Source organism: Lasioglossum baleicum, chromosome 7 (assembly GCF_051020765.1).
Source record: "Lasioglossum baleicum chromosome 7, iyLasBale1, whole genome shotgun sequence".
Lineage (NCBI taxonomy): Eukaryota > Metazoa > Arthropoda > Insecta > Hymenoptera > Halictidae > Lasioglossum > Lasioglossum baleicum.
Window position 1 is genome coordinate 9,623,052 of NC_134935.1, and position 24,062 is coordinate 9,647,113.

General features: G+C 39.8%; 1 protein-coding gene across 1 annotated transcript in view; it reads left to right on the forward strand.

Annotated features, from left to right (window-relative positions):
* Positions 1–24,062, forward strand: part of LOC143210176 (zwei Ig domain protein zig-8) — a 113,087-nt gene that overhangs the window by 82,619 nt on the left and 6,406 nt on the right. The window contains exon 4 of the mRNA XM_076426764.1: positions 3,842–4,011. Coding sequence (XP_076282879.1) covers positions 3,842–4,011 — 170 coding nt within the window. The remainder of the gene's footprint in view (positions 1–3,841; positions 4,012–24,062) is intronic.

Here is a 24,062-nt window from a genome sequence, read left to right on the forward strand (position 1 = left end):
TACTGCATATACTTTGGAGCACCTATACTTATACATAGGTTTTTATGTACCCATTACAAGTTTTGTGAGGTTGGCATATGAATTAAGTTTCGAAACGTTTGTAGACCTGTGGTGCTCTATTTCTTTTGTATTTACCATAATGTTATTGCCATAAAAATTTTGTTTACTTGTTATAATGGTGAACATAGCGCCCTTGTACTTCTGGAAGGAATAATGTACTGATCTTTTTGCAAAAAATTCCGAAAAATTGATAATGAAATAAGCCATGTAGAGTAACTTATCCCCTGAATCGGAAACGAAACAACCTATTCTGCACTATTTCTTTGTATTTATTATTATTATTATGATTTCTTTTGTATTTACCATAATTTGAGGGAACCTAATAAAATCTAGACAACTCTATGTACATATTAAAAAGTACAGTAGGCGTACATATATATTTCTAGTCGGCAAAGGGTTAAAGTTCCCATTGCGCGCAATGCATCGTTCGAATGGGGGATCGATAAGGGCCGCGTGTAAACCGAGGGAGAGACTTCCGCCGGTGTACTTTTCAATTAGGAAGGGTTCTGGTGGGCAGGGTTGGAGGAAATTATAGTGGCGAACGTGCGCGACGGTGCCAATAAAAACGCAATAAATCGCGGAGGCTTCCTGCGGTCAGGCTGCGGATCTAGGCCGAGCTGTCGGAAGAAAGAACGAAGTCGGTTCTGTTCGGTCATCCTCGAAGAAAACCGGCGTGGCAGGGCTTCTGCCGGTCGATCTATGATCGCGTGCACGATCGTCGTTTCCTTGTTCGCGTGCGATCACCGCGTGACGAGATTTCTCGTCCAGCGTTAGTGAGCAGGACGATCCCGCGGCCACGAGGAAACGGGTCAGGTTTAACGAACCGTCGAACGAACGCCGGAGCACGGTAACGAGAGCTAATTGCCGCCGTTTTCATTGTGCACACTGCCAAAGTACGCACAGGATAAGCAACCGCTTCCTCGTTAAGGTGGGACTTTCTAGACGCGTCACGACGCGACGCACAGTGGGATATTTGGCCCGAAAAGCCGGAAAAAAGTCGATTTCAAAATTTTACGTGAGCCGTAAAATCTTTGCTGTCCGACGTAGGTAAAGACCCGAAGAATAAGCCTTCAGTATTGTTTTTATTATTTGTACACCTATGAAGTATAAGAATAACCCATACGAATAGCGTCGTAGAAGTGGAAGGTAGAGAAGTTTGAATATCGTGTAATCTGTAGTAATATAAGAATGTATTTCTAAAGAATTTTAGGTATGTTCCTGAACAATTTAATGTAAGCTATTATTGAATAAAGTTTCCATCATAAATTAACTTCAAAGATATACTATTTTTTCTTGAAGTTCGGGTCTTGTCCTACTTATCTCTGCGAGCTCTAACTCGCTAACTGGAAAGGTAAGAAAATTTACCATTAAATATTTTAGCGCCGACCGAAAAATTGAACTCGGGTGAAAAATGCTGAGCCACATTTATGATACTCAACAGGAATTCATAAGATAGAATAAGATATCAACTCTACCATTAAGATATGATAAGCTTCTAATATGTTCGAATAAAATGAGATTTTAATGGTATTGGAAATCCGTGAATTACAACAGTGGAACGCAGTATCCATTTTTTCATGTCAAATTGAAGCTGAAAGGATGCACTTTGAGTTAGTATGCCTTTTTAATAATGTTGGTACATTGAATGATAATAAAGCAAAGAAATATTTATAAAAAACATTTCTGTTTCTAGAAGTATCTCCATAACATAATTAGCTAGAAAGTTCTAAGACATTCAATTCAATAATAAAAATTCAATTATTGCTAGCAATGTGCCTGTATGTTCCATCGAATGGAGCCGACTCCGATGAAACGGATCGTGACCCACATTTCCGGATAAAAATGCCCGTACAGTGTGAAACGCAAATGGATTCGATATTAAGGGCGGCGCGGCGGCAGGGAGCCACGGTTTCGAATGGTAGACAGGGAATGCACAGTGGGACTAAGTGTTTTTGAAGTGAATTTCCCACGTGAGCCTAGTAGATTTGTAACAGCTTGGGCGCAGCAAACGCAGGGCAAAGCCGCGTAATTGTCGTGACTAAGTTATTCATTTAAGCCACTTACGCCGCGGTTGGGTTATGCGTTATCGTTGGGACGGGGTTGCATTAATCTCGAGGGGAGAGGAAAATCCTGTCTGGGCCATTGCCTCGGCCCTCGACATTATTGTGCCCTTCGCCAACCGAGCCCTCGTGAAAACCGTTGCTTAATCTCCGATCGTAGCTGCGTTTAGGCCTTAAAGCTGGCCAGCTTCCGCCACGACTACCTCCACCATCGTTCTTCAAGACTCCGGATTTTCGCGGAAATTTATCTGTGCTAATAGAAAACTCGCCCGCGATGCGATGAAATATGGAGCGGCTAGCCCGGCGCGGTGGAACAAATGGGCATTCCAGGTGCAAAAACTCCTAGACTCAGCTTGGAACGGTTCTGAAAAAATTGCTTAAAAATGTGAAAGAGATGTGCAAGATACTTTGCGAAACATCTAAATACGCTGTCGTGAGATACACCCCCCTGAGTGAGAGAATAGTCACATTTAATAAAATTTTAAAAAGTAAAAATTGGGAAACATTTTATAATAGTTAGAAGTAGTGTGTAATAATGAAAAATAATTAATTTTATTCATTATAAAATTTATGCATCTATATTTGGGGATCCAATGACCAAACCGAAGTATAGTATAGTCATTGTGGTATAGTAGCTGAGGTCAAGACGAGTCCAACGACCTATAACACCTTGACCTTTGCGTGACGTTGAATTACAAAAAATTCAAATTGAATTGAATTCATTATTGAAAAAATATTTGACTGCTTACTACAATATTTGCCCCTCCGAACCGAACAATTTTGTCCTCTGACATTGTTTTTATCACCAAAAATAAGCGAGGTATTCAAAATGCTGAATTTAGGTGGGACATCCTGTACAATTTCTAGAGACACACTCGTGCTAGTACTCTTCATGATAAATAGGAGTCGCAGACTATCTCTCTGTCCTTGCCTCGAAATCTTGAACAGCAATCCTGAATTCCTATTTAGATAAGGTGAACTGTTTACTAGCAGGATTCGCAGATAGTTATTTGGTTCAACTCCAACTGAAGTCAAAGCGCATGATCCCCGGTCATTTAAATCTACTTAGACTAAGACCTTGAGCTTCAAAGAGTCGAATGTTTCAGATATTAAACATGACGGGAATATCTTTTGAAGTTTTATATCAATAAATAGACTGCAGAACTTCACGTATTTACTGCATATAAAAATCCTCAAGGTACTGCGGGAGTGAGCGTTTTAGAAAAATTTAATATGGTTCCATCTTATATTACAATTTCCTGAGACCGTCAGCAAGGAAAGTAGATTTCTATTTATTTAAACTGTTCTTCATCAAGAATTTTGTAAATACAATTACGTTCTGTAAATGTTCGCAGACTATTTGTAAAAAATTCACTGTTGAAAAGTTATCACTGGTCACTGGTGAAAAGTGATTTATTTAATAATTTTCTTAAATCGATTTTCTTAAATCGAATCAAACAAACCTTTCTGAAAAAACGTTTATTCATATTTTCTTACCAAAAAAATCTGAGATTTAAACACAATAATTATAATCATATGTCGTTACTCTGAAAATGCGATTTTTAACACCAATACCTCAAATTTAAAATTTATCCTAAAAATCAAATTTTCAAATACTCTTCGTGTCTCGCACAATGGCGAACTGTCACGTGTTCATGGCACTCTTAATGCAATAGCTCACATCGTTTCGAGTAGTATATCGGTTTACTTTCATTTTATAGGGAGCCAGGCGGAGCACCAGCGATCTTTAGGCGCCAACGAAGTGGTGCCATTAAAAGTCTCCCTCCATAAAGGCGAAGATGTCAACAAGATTCCCACAACGGAAATCCTCGCCCAGAGCAGAAGCACTGCCAATTTACCTTGTAAGATCGGCAATCCTGGAGCTGGAACTGTAAGTGTCCTTTCACGTTACGTCATATTTTCCAGTTCGTGACAATCACTCTCGGTTCAGAAATCGGGACACCAAAGCGATCTCTGATCAATTTGACCTTGTTTTTATCTTGTTTTTACTAAGTCTATACGCATGCAGCAGAATTAAAGAACTAATCACTGTCATTAGTTCGTATTTTTCAGTTTCGATTGTAGTAAATAAAGTATTTTGATGTATTGGTATTTTAAAACGGTGAAAATCGCTGAACTTTGAACACGCGTAAATTTTGAACCAGTGGATTCCTTAGATCGAAACTTGGAATTTCGACATTTTCTCGTCGAGATCTCCAGGATTATGTTTTAAAAAGTTAGAAATTTCTGGTTTCTTCAAGTGAAGTTTAAGCTAACATTATTTCCGTCACTGTATATACTGTTACTGATTGTCCCAGCTTTTCCATCAATTCAGATTGCACGAAACGAAGACAGCGATTCGAGTGTTCTAGAATGGTCGAAGTTTCGAGCGCAGAATTTTTCTTTTCAATAAACAGCAATCGTTGTTGAATACATCAGGATAAGTATACGGAGCGAGTGTCTCGAGCAACGAAGTCGCACCGATTGAATTGATAAGGCGAAAGAAGCAATTTCGAAAATAGATTGAAACTTTCGAGGCAATCGAGTCGGATGTGCCGAGCGTGTGTATCGCGGCAATCTATTGAACAACATTAGATGAAACTTTGCTTTGTCCGTGTTCCACTTTGATGTTTGTTCTTGCCGAGTTGTTCCACGGGAACGGTTCGTTTCGACAGACAACCGGTTGGACGCGTTTTCTTTAACCTGACTCGATACTTTCGAATAGCAAACATCTTAGCGAATGAAACAATATCCGAGTAGCAAACAATACGGACGAATTACTAGCACAACGTTATATGGAGCCGTATCGCTTATAATAAACATCGAAATGATTACTATTTCCACTGGCAGGGAAACGTTCACTCATAATACGAGAAATAAAAGTATAAGTTAGAAATATCAAGAACTCCCCACAGCTTTACCGCATGAAGACAAATAATAAATTCGGAGATCGAAATAAATAGCTACCGTCTGTTTTCTACTTTTCTGAATTCTTTTGTGGAAAAAAATGTTACTTGGGACCTTAGTTATTATACAAAGAACATTTTGGTATACGTATAACGTCGAAAATATGCTTCTTAATGCAAAGTTCCATAGAAACAAATGAACAAATTAGTTTCGAACGTTTTTTAAAACTATCCATTTTGGATTGTTAAAGTGAACATAAGTATAGGTGTATCATTATGCAATGATCGTTGCCTCCACGTTCTCCACGTTCACATAAAATTACCGTGGAAAATGAAGTAGCACTAATTCGGCGGTTTTCGCTCTCATCAACGTAAGTCGACGCGGTCGGCGGATAGACGCTCGAATGAATCGTCAAAGCGCATACATACGCGTTTCTCATGTATTTCCACCTGAATTCCCTGTCTGCCGACACTCCCAGAGGAATAGGCGATACGCTGCATTTTTCATGGATCCTCACATGTAGACACGGCTGCTTGCTAATCTCGGAGTGCTTCGTGTATAGGAAATGTTTATTCCGTTTCAATTCGCAGGGCACGCGGCCCGATAGTTAGCTCGTATCAATATTAATATTAGAATTGTGGCCTCAGGTTTTAAGACTCAAGGGGCAGTTACGTTAGCTGGATGCACAGTGGAAAGACCCTTTCCCTCGATTGGACTGCGTGTGCCGTCTGGTGAACGGAAATTAAATGAAAATCGCTCAACTCGCTGCTCTGACGGGAAATGAAAATTGAACAGTCGAGTGTGGAGAGAGGAAGGGAGAGCGGGTCGTTGGCTTGTAGTGGGATACCAACGCAGTTACATACACACACATCTATACACATATATTATATATGTATACAAATACATACAGGAAAAAATTTACGCGACGCACTGTGCTGAAACGCGAACAAAATTATTTTTTCGATACTTAGGCGTAATGTTCGAAAATATACCAACGTTCAATCGTACCATTAGAATTTGCATCATTTCAATTGTGAAAGAAGAATAAATTTCCCAATCGATATTTAACGGTGCTGCAGAGCAATAGTATATGCTGTTACATGGAATTTGATATATTTAAAAATATAGAAATATAAAAAACCGAGGGAACAAAGACATAACGACGGGAACAGCAAAGAGCGGAATGCATGCTAGACGGCATCAGAATTTGCATCGTTTCAATTTCACGGGGAGAACAAAATTCTCAATCGATGTTTAATGGTACTCTATAGAGACAATGTGCGCTGTTACATGAATATTATATATCTAAAAATCCAGATATATAACATTCCGCGAAGAGCGGAATGCATGCTAGAAAAAATGAGAATTTTCTATCGTTTCAATTTTGTGGCGAAAATACAATTCTCAGTCGTTATTTAACGGTATCGCCAAGCGAAAATATACGTATCAATATTGAAATTTTCTGTATTCTATATTATTGTATTTACTTATATTATTCCTGTAAAGCGAAATAAACCCAGAAAGGTTTAAAATGCTTAAAAAAAAAAATTGAAATTTCCGTGGTATTACTTTCATCACCTTTCGATTAAACGAGATTGAATCTGCCATCGGTAGATTCCCTTTGCTCTTCGGACCTTTAGTGTTACCCCTTGAACACTCACAAGTTCTCTACTATTCGAGAGATCGATATTCAGCGTGGAAATAACCCTCGCAAAGAGAAGCAACGGAAACAGCTGTTCTGTTGTTGCACGGTGACAAAAAACGAGAAAGAGAACCGATGACGATGCACTGTAACGCTGTAAAACCATGTTTAGACAGGCACTTCAGATTTCGCAGTTCACACGATACGTTTCACCGATGGGTCCATCGATATCCCCTCGTTTTTGAAAAGTTTCCGACGGATTCAGCGGTATTTTTTGTGGTGACGCAGTGACACGTTTTTTCGAATGTCCCAGATATTCAGATTCACTTTATGGGTGAGTAGAGCACGTAGTTCACAATTGCCGACACTGAATTACAAAAACGGAAAGGATTTCTCAAAATGAACATACCTCATCTCTTTATTCTTTATTCTGCGGGGTTAATCGATATAGCAAACGAACGGCTCAATTAGCTCTCGCATCATTTATTAACCGTGCGTTTCGAAATGTGTATGTAATTCGTATTTGTGCAGTCTAAAATGACTCCTACATTATTCACCGTATCTGCAGAATTCTTTTTCGAGCCAGAATTGATGGTCGTAAAGAGACTGCAGAATTTACATGCAAAATAAAAATTGCCTCCATTAATTCCAGTGGTACAAATGGATACTTATTTATTTTTTTTATAACATCAGTAGGTAGGAGATGATGCAATTTTTTAATTTTCTAAATGTTTCCCCTATTTTGCGTTTAATCTACTCATTTTTGGGTAAAGCATTTTAAGTCTAATAATAGATATGTAGGGGTAGTTCATAAAAAGACCAAAAAAAGTAAAGTATTATATTGTTTCAATTGTTTAAAAAAAAGTTCAGTGTCTGATGCTAAGGTAGCTGTCTTAAATATTTGGAAGTGTTCCAAAAAGCTGCTAACTCGAAAATTTGCAGAGAATTCGTCGGGCAACAGTGCTAAATAAAAATATCGTCGAGCTAGTCTCATCATCAAGATGAATGAACGTTCGTTCTTATGAAGCGCGAGAAATTGTCGTAGATTGGAACTTGTTCCCTTCGAGAGGAGCGTACATGCGCTACCCTTTTATTCGGCGTCAGTCGGAAAAATGCTGCAGGCGACTCGCACACGTTCGCAAAAATTTTCCTGGGTCACGGCGAAATTTCACAGGCAAGTACGACGCGGCGCGACTCGAAAGTCCGGGGTCACCTAATTTTCTTATGGCACGCGTGTTGCAGGCGCGCTCGACAGCAAAAATTAATCGATCGAACCGCGTGACGTAGGAGATTTGATTTCACCAGAAGGGAACAAAGAATTTCCTGATGAAGGAACTTGATATAATCCATGAGCAGACTGTGGATAGAGATGCATTAATTGTAAAAATTATCCACGAGACACGAAACGTGACTTTGTGTCCTAGATCTTTGTTAATCACATTATATCTCGTCGTTAAGATTTTATAAAACTGCTCGCTTGGTGCATTGCAATCAGATAATGTCAACGGTATGAAAATATGTAAATTTCATAAACGTGCTGATATCTTTCAGCCTTACACTTCCTTATCCAAGTATAATTGGAGAACAGAATTTCTTTTATCAACTTAACTATAATCCAATTAAATTTTACTTTATGGTACCTTCTCGGGAACACATGAGATTATCAATTCCGCGAGACTGAACATTTTTCATTTCAAACTTAGTGTTTCAATTAGATCCAGAGTGAACTAGTTCGTTTCAATGTACTTCTGTTAATGATACGATACATTGTACGTGGTTATGCAAACGACTTTAAATATTCTCATAATTGGAAGAAAGAGGAAACAGATTTCTATTCTACTTTCACTAGGTATATAGGTGATACCGTGTGTTTCATTAGCGGCAAGATGATTCATGAAGTCCAGTTTCGTGTTTCGAGCGATTCCTCGGAAAAGTTGCCCGTGAAGAAATAATTCACGGTGCTAAATCGAATTGGGCACGTAGCTTGAGAGCGTCCCAGCGACGTTTATTGTGCACTCTGCATCCCTTAGTCGACGAATTTTTCCGGATTCGGTGGGCAACGTAACGCTATTAAGTTTAATTATCACCGAGACTGAAACTTCCACGAACGGGAGCCAGGAGGAGGAAGCATTATTGCCACCTCGCTAACAAATAGCTCGGCCGCGGCTCTCGCTAATTTTCCTTCTACCTTCCTGAACTTTTAGACAAATTACTCTCGCCCCTCTTCGCCTCGTCTCGATCCTTCCTCTCCGGTTCTTTCTCCTACCCCTATATTTCTCCCTGTATGGATCGCTGGCGAGATTCTTTAAATCGATGAATCACGTTAAGTGTCTCGGAGCACTGAAAAACTATTCGCTACTCTGCTCGATACTTTGCTGCCACTGAACGTCCCATCGACGACCGCTAATTCTACCTTACGGAGAAGTTTCGGTTAAGGAAATTCCAGAAATGACAATTTTCGGTATCCCATTTCTAAAAAAAAATATGTAATATATTATGTATTTATTTATTTTATTTTAAAAATTGGTTTAATGAAATACAGAACTCATATTTTTGTTTCGATATTATAAAAGTATAGAAAAAACGAGCTCAGCATCCGTGTTCGCAAAAATGAACACACGCTTTAAGGAAATGCGAAAAATCGACGTTTTGCAAGGTTCTGGACCAGAGGACCCTCTCAAGATCGCAGTAGCAGCTGAAATTTAGCAAACGGGAACTGGTTGAGTGGTTTAACCAAAGAATTAGCCTGGCATCAGGAGAGAACGTATTTCTTTCGGTGAAAGCTTATCAAGTATTCCTATCAATATATGGCGAATAAAAATTCCTTGGAAATCCGCTCGACCTGATCCGTTCTATAAAGAAATCGTTCGTCGTCGTCGTCGTCGCGATGCCGAGTGGAATTCGATTCCGACATCTGGCTTGCGACGCCACCGGTATCGAACGGGACTTCCCCGCTTCTCGACAGTCTGTGTACACAACCTGGATTTTCTGCCGTTCCTTTTCTTCGGCCCCTCTATCCCGGGGACCCGTTCTTTTTTTTCTACCAGGAAACTTGAACAGAGCACCTGCCACCGTATCGGTTTAACGCTGCGGAACCCCGTAAAATATTCTGAAATATTCCGGCGCCGTGGATCCGAGCGCGCGAAAAAGCTCGGCGCGGCGAGAGAAACGCGACCGACAAAAAGAGAAGAAACCGAGGAGACGTAGCGGGGAGAAAAGCGGGACGACGAGATCGAATAGAGTCGCGTCGGAAATAAACACAGGCCTCGAAATTCGGGTCGATTGAAATTTCAACGGTAATCCTGTGTGGTATACGCCAGCGAGAAGCTTCTCAGAGGGAATCGTCTCGACTGAGGCAACAGGATTTTTCGAAGAATAGCGTAACAAAACTTCACGTCTAAATATCTCGAAACAACACAGTTTTGGGGAAAATGTTCCACACAAAAGTTTCACTTTTAAAATAAACAATGTTTATTTTTTATTTGTTGGTCGTCTTAATGGTTGTTTGAAGCTCAACTTGTTTCTTCTAACAAAAATATATTCTGTACATTTTGGATTTATCAGAACTGTAATATTATGTGTTGTGCACATGCTTCGGGTAAAGTTGTAAATAAAATACAGAAACTTTAACAAGGTACTTAATAATTAAGAAAGAGGTTCATAGTTTCATGAAAATCTCCTCAAATTCTGAAATTCTGAACTTCGAAATGCAACGTTCGGATGTTCGACATTACTATAGGATCTCTGTGTACCGGTTTGGCCGACACGGTGTAATGATAACCAATCGCTAGGGTGACAAATAAGTGTTCCTTTAATCCCTGTATAATTTAAAAACACTAATTACTCATGGAGCGATCACCGTTCAGAGGTCCGTGGTACTACTAGTAAAATGTCCGGCTAAGCGGTGACTTATTCTACTTAGAGGGGCTAGCCAACACAACAGCAGACAGTTACGAATATCGGTAATGCTTCTCGTCGTTACAGTACTTCAAACTTCTTAACTTGCATCGTTACCTTAGTTTCGAGCAGTTTATCATGCTTTATTTGAGTTCGTTTATTTACGAGGCTAATAACCAGACTGCGAATCTTTATGCAAAACAGAGAGTTTGTAAGTCGACTGTAAGAAACAGAGGTTGAATAAAATTGTACTGTGTCGTGTAATAGTTGCAGTAAGTCGAACATAATGATCATTATGTTCATGGTATAGCATTTTACAGTATAATAATTGATTTGGTTGTTTTGTTATAAATGCACAAAATCCACAGAAAAATGTCCAAGTTATGGAACTGGCGAACCAAATGAAAATATGCGCAATACGTTTCAGTAGTATTGACAACGTTGGGAAATACTCTTCAAGCATCACGATATTTATGCGAGTTTCAGAGGTCTTCTGCTTTTCTGTTTACGCATCCTTTGCCGCGAAACAGCCTCACGGGGGAATCATAATTTACTTATAGGATGAATGCTATATATGCTTCTCCATGCCGAGGTAGATCTCCAGTGAAGTTGTCGGGTGTGTTCAGAAATAATGTCAATTCACACATTGCTGCTTCGAGAAATAGATTGTTATAACGCTGCTTTAATTGTGGTAAAGAAGCTGAAATAATTTTGCTAAATATAACACTGTTATTAATATTTACAAAATTACCAGCAAGTATTATTACTAACTTGAAGAACTGAAACCAGTTTTACCTCGTTTTCCTTAAAAACTCAACTTGCGCCAGCTTCGTGCTATTTAGTTTTCATCTCCAAATAACAGAAATGAGAACAGAAGTCTGAAAACCAAGATAGCACAGTTATGTAATTAAAGAAGAATTAAGAAAATTTAATGAAGCAAAGTGTACGTAATAAAAAGTGAATTTCACGCAAGAAACGGGCGAGTAAGTGAATTATTTACTGACTAGCAGCTAAATTGAGAACGTTACGCATTCCTGGCGCAATTATGGTAATGTAGAACAACGTTCTGCATCGTCTCTTCGATAAATTGCATTGTCTGGCGTCGACGATTTTGTTACGTCATTGTCTGTCGTATTATACACTAACAACTACGAAGAACTCTGACAGTGTGGGGGAGTGCGAAGAAAGTTGAAGAACCCAGTGACACTTATGTAAAACACTCTGTCCATCGTCAGCAGACAGGTATACTGTCTGCGGGCCTTGTCTGAGGGCATGAATAAAACATGAATTCATCTATGTCTTGTGTGGGAGTCGGATACGGAGAAACAAGGGGCGCTGCTTTCGAAGGTGAGATTGAACAAGGCCACGGATGAAGCTGAATAGACCGAAGAAGTATAGAGTGACAGTTGATGTCGAAGCTTCTTGGATCATCCGACTGTTAGATTTGATGTGCTCTTTTAATTAACGCAAATTGCAGGTGAATTATTGAATGCGAGTATTACATAACTCTTTGCACTCCTTTGTCGGGTGTGACTCGACATCGGAGAAAGGAAAATGTAAATGAAACGTGTTTTTGCATGTATTTGGTCCTACCTTTATTTATTTAAGTAGTCTCTCGTCTAAATATCTCGAAAGAACAGTTTTGGGAAAAATGTTCGACACAAAAGTTTCACGGTTTCAAGGGGTAAATACAACCATGATATTTATTTTTTATTCGTTGGGCGTCTTTAAGGTTGTTCGTAGGTCAACTTGCTTTTTTCAAACAAAAATATATTCCATCCATTTTGGGTAAAATCGTAAATGAAATACAGAAAGTTTACCAAGGTGTTTAATATTAAATGCCTTGGAATTAGTGTTGCAAAATGTAAAAAAAAAATACTATAGAACATAATTGAGAAAGGTTTATAGTTTCATGAAAATCTACTTAAATTCTGAACTTCGAAATATAACGTCCGAATGTCCGACATTACTTCTTCCTATATTTCTTTATTTATTTAAGTTGTATTTTTTAGTTAAACACAGATATAAGTTCCACAAAAATAAATTACAACAAAGTTTGAGAGCTATATTTAATATAATTAGTAACCAAAATTGTTTAAAATAAGTAAGTGTCAAGAAACTGTTCTTTGAAGTAAATTTCGAATGAAACACTTAAAATAGTAGGCAGTTGTCGACAACAAAATTGAAAAATAATTCGGAGTGCAAAGGGTTAACCCTTAAGGGCGGCAGACAGGTATTCCATATTAAGTGCAGTTACCTTCAGAAGTTTCGAATAAGGATTCGCAAGTGGCGTTCCGGTCTCCACATATTTCCGATTAATAAATCTAATAGTGTCCCGTAATAGATTGTGGATGGGACAATCGATCGGAAACTTGGTACCGATATTGCGCGCAGCAGTTCGCCTAAGTATAGCCATACAGGCGAATTAGACTTACGGGGGGGGGGGGGGGTGCAATACAAGTTCTCGGTATTGCGAGCGGAACTTGCGGCAACACATTGGGAAATGGAGAAGAATTGAAGAAAACCGGGAAATGGGTGCGTCGGATTGTCTGTGAAACACAATTTCGAAAGTCGATTCCCGGCGAGCAGTGAACCACGGATGCCGCGGCACGCGTCGACCCCGGACGAAAGTTTTCCGCGAAGCCGGAGGGTGTGGGAAAAATTTCGCGCGAGGGAAAATTGACGGTTCCGTAGCCGTGCCCATCAATTACTCTGTAAATAGAGAAAATGGAGAGGCGCTCACGGAGTTATCTAGAAAATTTCATCGAATTTCCTGACGCGCTCGACGCTGGAAAAAAAGAAAAAAAGAACGACCCTCCGGTTGCTGAATATCGATACAAAGGTTTACATAATGGTAATTGTCGAGATTTCGCGAGGGTCGCAAATATACTCGTCGCACAGTGTTCCGGGCGCCCAATCTAGCAGTTCATTAAGATTTCAGCACTGTTTGGAAGTTTAACTTCACATGCAAGGAAAAGTATACTGAACTATTTGGAACTGAAAAGACATTCCATGTCAAAGGGAAATAATTTTTACAACTTTCATTAGTACGTGAAAAATTACTTATTTAATAACTGACGAACTGTAATTCTATACTTTTGAGATATGCACTTTCAAGATAAAAGAATGCTCTTCACTTAAAAAAAAATTCTTTCAGAAATATTGAATAGGTTCGGCGGGGTTCACAAAAGAAAATTAGTAATTTTTTCGTTTGGAAATCATATTCACAAAATGTTCATTTTTAAATGCTTGTTCTAATTATAATTCTTATTAAATTTCATTAATATCGACATTTTCGATTTATTAATTAATATTAATAAACACCGGTATGAGACAAGTCGTTGACCAAATAAACTGCAAGATCGGCCGCCCGGACCACAGTGCGTCGGAGGGAATTTTTCGACCGGTGCCTACGTCGAATATTATCGATAATATGTATTATTAGCCTGGTTAATGGGCTGTAAGTCTGACGGGTCACAACATTCAGAGGGCCACGGGAGTTGGAAATCATTTTCCCGATCACGGGAAATCCATGGACGGATTTCCGGAGGGAATTTCCAGGAACTGGCGCCTTAAGTGGGTTCCGGTCAAAGTAACGTTGATTAATGTTGTTCCCGGGGAACTATTATTCGCGTTCCAGGGAAAGAGCACGCGGCCACTCGACGGTCTGCGCGCTTAATTCGTTATCCGGTTAAGTTCGCCGAGATCTTTTTCCAAATTACTCCGGAGCTGGTTTGTTTTCGTAACAACGGTTAAATGGTGCAATGGAATAAAGGCCATTTGTTGAATCTACGGCGCAGAGTTTCGTCTCTATTGAATCGCGGCCATGAACGGGCGGTCTGTATGCGTCTTCAATCGTATTTCCTTTCACCGAGATTAGTCCTAGATCGATTAATCCTGGAAGCTCGGGCTGCGAGTACTTTTCGCATCAGACTAATGACTGATGAAGACATATTTTCCCACTGGAAAGTTTATTGCTCTTATTATTTTTATTTAAGCTCATTATTCTCTCGAGTCAAATTTGACAGTTCATATCCCAGGATTATAATGAAATTTCGTACAGGTAGTGTCACGAAAACGTCTCGATACTGGCAATAATAAAATACAATAAAATATAAGGGTTCCAATCGAAAAATTCAAAGTTGATCTTTGTGGGCCTTCTCAAGGACATCTCAAGGTGGAATAGATAACAGCTTCATGCGTGCTTTGACACGGACCGGACGGACGTGTATGAATCGACCTTTAATCGTCCTCTGTGAACCGTTCCAATTTCGCGTCGTTTTATAAGGTACAAAGGCGTATCAATTATGCGCTCGAACGTGAGGGGAAGGGAGAATAATCTCACAAATGCATCGCGAGCGGTGAAGTCGACGCGTCGCGACGCGTGGTGACGCTCGCAAGATGTGACCTGTCCCCGTTGCCGGCACGGACAAAACTTCTATCACGCCATAAATCTGTCGTTACTTATTCAGTGTATACGGGTAATGCGGCCGATTTACGGGAAACCGCGAAACGAGGGTTGGACGCAACGTCAATGCCGCTAAATCACACGTTAAGTGCTGAACCATGTGCTGTAAAGATCATAACTGTCACCTGCCGTTACGATGCCGTCGCATTTTACATTGTCAGCGCAATCCCGACCGCGGCGGTGTCGTTATCTTCCTCATCTGGCCGGTGCTCGCCGATTAAACAATCAAACCGAGGAAAATGATTACAACGATGCCGGAACGCGAACTGGCCCGGTGCCCTGGAAATCCTTGAGACCCGGCTAAGATTGCGAAATAATAAAGTAACTCGGACGAAAGTCCGAACAAACAAGAAAGCCATCTCCTCCAGGGCGGAAGATTTTCTTCGGAAGCAACATTGTGCCCGCAAGAATCGCTGCCGAGGAATACTCTTCAACAAATACTTATTAACCCGATCTCGTTAAACTTCGTGCACAATAAGCACTTTGGGAAATTAAACCTACCAGCGCGGCGGCTGCAGCACAGCCGGACGAAGACTCCTGGCTGTAATCGCTTGCTTTCGCTCTGATTCGCTAACTAAAATCGTATTCACGGGAGGATCTCCTTCGCCATCTTAACCTCTGCATTATTTATCAAGTGCAACCCTTCGCCACCGGATCGAGACTGCGTGTAAAAATTTTAGTTGCCCAGATGTATGTAACTCGTACGCGGCGAAATGGCGTTCGTTGCGCAAATATTTATTGGACAAACAGATAACCAATTATACGTGCTAATTGCAAATTGACTCGTCAGTGTTGATCTAGCTCTGTGCTATGTAATTTGCTCAATTTGAGTGACATTAGTGTTTCGAATACAGTTAAATCACTTGTGTGTGTGTGTGTGTGTGTGTGTGTGTATTACCAGTCATGATTTTACATGCGATGTAAAACCAGAAATTTTAGATATTCGACAAAATTATGGGAATGTCAACAGAGAAAAATCATTAGTGTATTTGTTCAAGTATTTCGATCGTCTGCACTGGCACCGTTTTGCGTTAATTTCATTCGAAAAAAACCACGATCTCGCAGTAAATTCGATCAAACGTGTCCCGCTGTTTGTGAGATTTCCTAGTCGCAGTGTTTTAAACCATTTAATCCTCGACGAGCTGGATCCGTCGAACAAACCTGATCGCATGTGTAATCAGTTTTTCATTGGCTACACCGTGTCCTGAAATTGATCCGCCGCAGATAAATAAATCGCATATTCGTGTATATTGTATAATCGGTCGCATGGTCGCGCGCACTTTCAATCGCGCATTTCACGGATACATTGGGGTGGGGAGAGTGTCAGTTTCTCGCGCGCGCGCGCGGCCCCGGCGCGAAATAAAACCGCTATCCAATTACGTTGAAACAATTACGATCGCGGGCCGATGCGCGGGCCACATAATTCGCCGGTGGAACATCGAAAGTTCGTCCGGTTATCAGAGGAACGGTTTCGAAAGTATTCCGGTAATGAGGAAAGTTTTCTCGCCCACCGTTGAGAAATCGCGCGCGCACGAACTCGGGCCCAGCTCCTACTACGATCGTAGTAATTTCGAGGCTTCCTCAAAGGGTTACAGAGTCTAGGCCGTGGATATTAGGACCACCGATTTCTCGGCTCGACAGGCTCGACAGTCTTTCGATCATTCTACGAGCCTTTGCTCTCCCGGTTGTTCCCCTTGTGCATGCGAGAAATTGGCGAAACTGTTCCTAACTCGCGACAAGAGAGACACCGGAACGTCGATCTCGGAGATTACATCGAGAAAGTTGCCGTCTCGTTCCACGGACTACTTCGGGCTCGGCTTCGTAAGTTGCTTTTTATCTACCAGACGCGGCCAAATCGAAAATGGGCGACACGTATGTATCGACTTCTCTCGTGTCTTTCGGAATTTTCTTGCGAACCTGCAGAATTGTCTCCAAAGAATAGATAGCTGCGGAGAATCTCCTGCGAACACCCTATGCTGAGGATAATCTTGAACCTACATTATTATGCGACTTTTTCGTCGATGATCAAAGTTCAATCCAATTATATTATCATTTATACCATTATAGAATTAATATGATACAATCACAAAGTACTTAAAAAAATTACTTTTCCCAGTCGATTAGATGTGTTACTAGATTTAGAATAAATGTTTCTACGTATCTGGAGAAGATGGAAACTTTCGAAGAAAACGAGCGGATTCAATTTCCGTAAAAAATTATTTTTCGCGGATACATGGAGCTCTAGAAGCGGCATAAAATTTATGTAAATGTTCCTTCGATATCTTTTGTAGTTTACGACTTATGAGCGCGCAAGTAAAAGAAGCGACATGTGCGAAAGGGACGGTTTCTCTTCTAGAGTACAAACGTAGTAAAACCAAATACGGTAAAATTCCTGGGTTGGTTCAATAAAAAATTGTGCATATAAACCACTCACCGAACGTCCCCTGCATAATATTTTATGTTCTGGAATTGCGAATCCGACTCGATTTCAATGCGAAAGTTTTATTTTTCAGCTTCCGAATACTTTCTATCAGAAATAGTGTCCTGTTGATTACATCTGCATGTCGGACCGTACAAGTTGGTTCCAATACTTCTAGAGTGTCACTTCTTGAAAGTGTACTTATAAATACTTCGATGTTTGTAACAATAGAACCTTGCGAAGAAAGTACTCAGCACGCTGTTGAAAACTGTTCACTGCAGTTTGGCTGACGTTTCCTCTCGATGAAAGTATTCATGAATAGTTTCGATTAAAGTAAGAAATATTATTTTCATTTTACATGATATCGTGTCAGACTTTTAATGAAGATTTGTTTTAATGATTTTTGTCCCGCTGTGTCAATTTGACACCGAGGGAGGCAGGTTCAGTTCGTGAAATGAGGGACGGGTGAAGGTTAAGCATACAACTATCAATTAATAAGTAGACAGCGGATTGTATGCATTTATGACAAAAATGAGTAGGTGTAATTTAAAACAGTAAAAACATTAGACGAATTTAAGAACACTTTTATATTATTATCAACCTATTGAACATATTAAGAGAGAAAATAAATGTCTATGTCACTCTAGTTTGTTGCACTTCAGGTACAAAATGTTTATTTTGCATGAAGATCCGCTGTTTATATTAATAAGCATGAATGATTAGAACAGTACCGACGCCGATTGTCGCAGCTGAACAATGTGAACAATGAACTTTTGCGTGAAGATCCGCTGTCTATATTAATAAGCATGAATGATTAGAACAGTACCGACGCCGATTGTCGCAGTTGAACAATGTGAACAATGAACTTAATTCCGTTAAAAACTGATTACCAGAGGAGCTTTAAAGCATCTTGGGGACGAGATCCTGGTTAATATTCAGATCGATGAAAGCTCTCGGCGAAATGTAAATTGCGTAGCGGGCTAAAACGCCGACTTCATTACGCGACCCCTAATTCCCTTTGACATTGTTTCAAGCCATCGGTCTTCTTAGACGGGGAATCGGGCGACCGATGTTCCGGGAATTCCCGAGGGGAGCTATTAAAGCTCGAACAGGCAAGAAAGACTTTGTATAACGCGGAGCAGTGCTACCTGCACCTAGAACCACGGCCCGAGGAGTAAGCGTACGTGCGACGAACGCAGATGTGGATCCAAACACACACATACCAGCGCGTTTCAAGAGAACGTTCACCAACACCGGAGGAAGCTTAATTGGAAACGGCTATCCGCAGCATCCACTAACTTCGTCTCCCCGAGACCCCACCCACCCCTTCCTCGATCGCCCCACACCCCCCATCCTCCATTCTTAATCTCTCGAATGGGAATTGCCGCGAACTGTGGAGAATGTCTTCCCAGCGATCACGGGATAACGTTATGGTCGCGTTTCGTATCTTGTCGAGATCTTAACAAACTAGTTCGCCGAGCTAAAAGCCCGTTCGACGAGGCCATTATGGCTCGTAGAACGCCGCCAAAATTCCCCCGCCGCTGACTTGTACTTCTTTATTATGGAAATCCGCGACCCGCCACTTTGTAAACTCGAATCCCATGATCGGATGCCTTAACAATGACAGAGTCGTGTGGCAAACATGAGTATTGAGAATTTTCATCATTTTTTACGCAGTGTAAAAAGTCCATCGAATTTGTTTCTCCTCGAAAGCATGTATTAAGTCCGACGAAAATTATTTTGACTAAATAAGACAGTCGGAAAGTAGAATTTTGGTTATTTTCACGCAGCGTAAAAACTCCAAAGAATTTGTTTCTCCTCAAAAGCATGTATTAACTAAATGAGACAGTTACAGAGCAAACAATATTTTCGTTCGAACTCCTATATGTAAATTGGCAGTTTCTTATCCATCGGCATGATTGACGAGACAGATTTGATTGCTCCTTGCCTGACTATAGGAATAGAACGATTCCCTTTATTAGCCTATGTTTACATTTTGTTTTGAGAAACGTCTACACATTCTTTCATTTCTGTAGAAACTGGTCTGCACCACTTGTTCGTGATAATGTTTGTTCAGCCACAAGGTGACCTATACTACGTGTCGACTTATAAACTGCAGCCTGATGCATGTCGTTAGAAACAGTCTTATTCCTCGCATGTTCGCGGAACGCTCTACACTATTTATGTATGTCATGAATGACTTATACCCCTCATTTACTCTTTACGTCTTCTTTCCGTTACATGCCAACTGGAGTTTCGATTAACGGCACTGAAAAACAAAGCAATCTTGAAATTCTTTGCTACATTATCGCTGCGTAATATTGTGTTCGACGTTACGATGTTTTTACATGTAAAATAATATTAATTCTGGTTACTTTAGTAAAAGAAAAAGAAACAGAGGGTGGATGTTTGGTTAAGGAAACTGCATTAGGAAAGAAAAAAAGAACAAAGAGGTAAGGGTATCGCAATGAAGGGACAGGGGAATATGAAAACTAAGGACTAAAGAGGTGCAACAAGTAATTATGTAGATACTTAATATACGTAGATAGTAGAAAGAGGAAATAATGGGAATGAGAGTGATGAAGAATGAAAGGTTAAGATAGACTTGTACTTGATAGAATTATTATTATAGTAAAAGAAAAATTCTCTGAAGTGGGTCATTTTTACCTGTCGGATAGTGTTAGTGTGGACACAGGCTCCGAAGACTCGAGGGAAGTTTACACCCTTGCTTTCTTGATCCCTGAAGCCTGTGTCACCTAAACGAAATTTCTTAAACCAACGACCGTCTTGTGTGTTCACCAGCTGTGTCGTCGCCGCAGGCTTTACTTCAAGGAGCTTTTACAGCTTTATGTCCTAATTCGAATCGCCGAAGTATATCAGTGTTCACTATAAAATGTCAATATAACAGCTTCATTACCCAGACTAGTACCCATAAAAATTCTTATTTGTTCGAATTTACAAAATTCGGAAAACCGAAGTACATTCCACGGCCACCACAATGTTTTGAAGTTGAGGGATAGATATTTGAATATTGGACAGAGCATTCTGGAACGGCGGAGAGTATCATTTACTCGAAATTCGCAAATTATCCAGCACGCCGCTGCCAGTCAAAGTGATCAGGGTAAACGTCGGGAGTTCGCCTTTGTCTTTGCTGCCCGGCGTCGGATGTGTTCGACAGGACAAGGACAAAGTTCGCGGTTAACTTCTTGCTGATCGAGGAAAACTCGAGTCCTCGATAACTCGTAGCGTTCCGAGGTGTAGGCGGAACAGTGTGCGAGAACCGTTCGCGTACAGACACACAGACACGGAGACACGCGCGAACACCCGGTCGAAATATTGGATTTGCTATTAGACAACGACGGGTCTAGAAGGTAGGTCCTTTTCACGTGGAACCCAGGATTATAGGAAACCTCCGGGATTACGGTGCTCGGTGGATTCTCGAGTATCATACCTCGGTAACCGGTTCCCTTCAGACATATTAGATAGAATCGCAGTAATTAGAACGCGGGCTGAGCATTAAAACAGGTCATTGTAAACGTTCCGCGAACCAAGAATGGATTGATTGATTGCAACCGTGTCGAGTCTTGATTGGTACGTCGATTATCGAGCCTTCAGCAAGATATCGGAGTCAGCTAGTCGAAGAGCACATCCAACACGAGCAAACGTAAATTGCGAGTTCCCTTCGCTGCCGCTTTGAGCATCACACGATTGTTCAAGTTCTTAACGGAAGGTTCCGGTCTAGGTCTTCAATACAATCGAAGTTTTGTTCTTACATTTTTCACTTTTCTGATATTTAACACTGAACCACTCGGTTTTTATTTTACAATAGTTGAAATTTTTGTATCCAAGCACATATTATAATAAAAATCTATATAAATTCTATGATGTCATTTTTAAAAGTGTTCCAAATGTCAAGTAAAATCTCGAAATTTTTACATTTTTTATTCTATTAGTATCGAAATTACAGGGATGCTTCCATTGGATATTATTAAATACATCACTTCGTTAAAGCTTGTCATAAAAATTACGAGAAATTTGAATAAATTTAGTTCAGCAATTTTTATCAAACAACATATACGCGCGCACATTTTTCACTTGATGCGGTCTCTGTTAAACGAACGTAATTTTATATATTAAAAAAACTTCTCGAATATCTCGTATTTCCGCCGTTTAAAGGCATGTAATTAATTCAGATTACGACGAATGACCGGAATGGTTTTACTGCTTCAACAACTTCAAAATGTGGATCTGCTTTTCTATGCGTTTTAAAAATTTTTTGTTTTGGTAATGTAACTTTGAAGTACGGTGTACATGTACATAAAGCTAGCAAACGTTAAGCTAGATAAGATGAATAAATACTACCGTCGGTTCGTTGATATTTTTTTTATTTAACCAGAGAAGTCGGGCAAGTGACAAATGTCGAGTTTTGTACGCTTTTAGTACGGCATAGTGCTCGCCAAAATATTCATCACATATTTTTGTCTACCTGGAATCGTTCGAAGGGTTGGAAATAGTCCTTTGAATTAGGAATGTACACCACGTGTGACCAAATATTTCGAACCTGTCGGATGCAGTAATAATTTATGTGTGCACAATGAGCATTTTTAAATTGACCCGATAGTTAAGTTATATATAAGTCTTAAAGGCAATCATTCCCTTTAAAATCAACTTTTATTATTTATTAGCGTCCCATATCATGGCTGTAATTCAAGGTTGTAAACAAAAGAGTTACACGTAAGCCAGATTTAGGTAGCAGATTACAATTTTCTTGATTAAAACACTTCACAAAATTTGCATTCTGAAATCGGTCATTTCATATGCAACGACCTACTAACAAACTTCTCTTGTTAGAATATTGTTTTTCATTCGGTATTGTACAATACATTCAGAAATGTTGTCATTGCTTCACACAGGATGACCGAAAAACGTTTCTCTGTCGGTGTATCGGGCAACAATGAAGGTATTTTTAAGTGTACTGGACAGGGAGAACAGGGAAGCGACGGGTGTCGGGCAAATTGAGTAAAGTTTCGTGGTCACTACGGTCAGGAATGAAAATTGGCCCGAAATTAGGGTGCACTAATGGCCTCCGTAATTGATATTGGACGCAAGCGTGGCTTACCCCTCCACCCCTCGCTGATATGATACACGCTGTTTCCTATACGTTGTTACCGTAAATGCTTTTAACGCCTCCGCCCAACCGCGACTCGTTTTCACCTATACATTATTTCGTGCGTACTTCACAAGGGAAGTCTTTGAAACACAGATTACGGAACCCGTGCACGAGCATTAATTAAAATAACCTGTACCGATTCTGTACAAAGACGCTTCTTTGTGCTCAAAGTGTTGTTAATAAATTGTGAAAGAAAGAAAGCAAAAACAACGCGATATTTCAATCTGAATTAATTGCTTGGGAATTCCCTGGAATAATCTCTTCATTATTACTACAAGAAGGATTATTTATTTCATTACACACGCTTTGTTCACGATTCATAAATGATTTATTTCCATGCATTCCTGACTACGACTTGCCACACACACACACACAGAGAGAGAGAGAGAGAGAGAGAGAGAGAGAGAGAAAGAGAGAAGCATAATAATCGCGACTGCTAGGAGCTCTTCTTCCATTAATCGAATATTCAGTTTCTCTGCCAGCCCTTTTACAGATCAAATTTTCTATAGGGCTAATTATATACAGGCTGTTAATTTTAACTCGCCTCAATTATATCCGTTACTATCGAAAGTAAGACAAAATGTCTAAATAGGTTAACATGGTCTTAATCTGAAACGTGCATCTGATGGTGATGAAAAAATCTTGTGAAGGTCGCTTTAACGGTTCTTTCAAGATCATCACATTTTCTTGCATATTAGGATGTATTTTTTACATCGCAATGTGATAATCGCCGCCAAGATGAGTTGAACGACCATCATTTTGAAGTGACCTTCGATCGCGAAAATATCGATATAGTTAACGCTAAACCAACCGGTCAAAATGACCGGTTCTAGATTTTTTATTTTACAATTATTGAAATAATAAAAATCATTTCATATGAAATGATTGTATAGATATCTTTAGTAGAGCACGCGTTACAATAGGAGCCGCACAAAGTCTAAACAAAATCGATCTTGTAATTTTTATAAGAGAATATGTGTTCCAGTTATTTGGTTATTCGGAAAGTCTCCGCCGATTTTTTGATTAAATTGTAAATAACAAAAATTGTACTAACAATCAAGTTATTTAGTAATATATGCACCATTTTATTTGACAACAGTTTCACTTTCCTACTCTAAACAGCACATATCTTTTCCGTAACTTGAACAGCATTCTTGCCTTTTCTGTAGTAGAAAAGCATTAAATGGCGAAAATGCACTTTTTCGTTCTCCACGTTTCCATTGACGCCAAACAAAAACGATTGAGCCTATGTTCATGGTGAATAGATACAAGTATTGGCGAAAGTGCCATCATTCAGAAAATCTATAATAATAAAGGTTTATAAGAATAATTGAAAAACGGCGGAGACTTTCAGAACAACTCAATACTTTTAAGGCTCTGTAGGTTTACTGTTGAAAGTAAAGAGAATCATCCAGATATTTTTACGCCCTATCTGATTT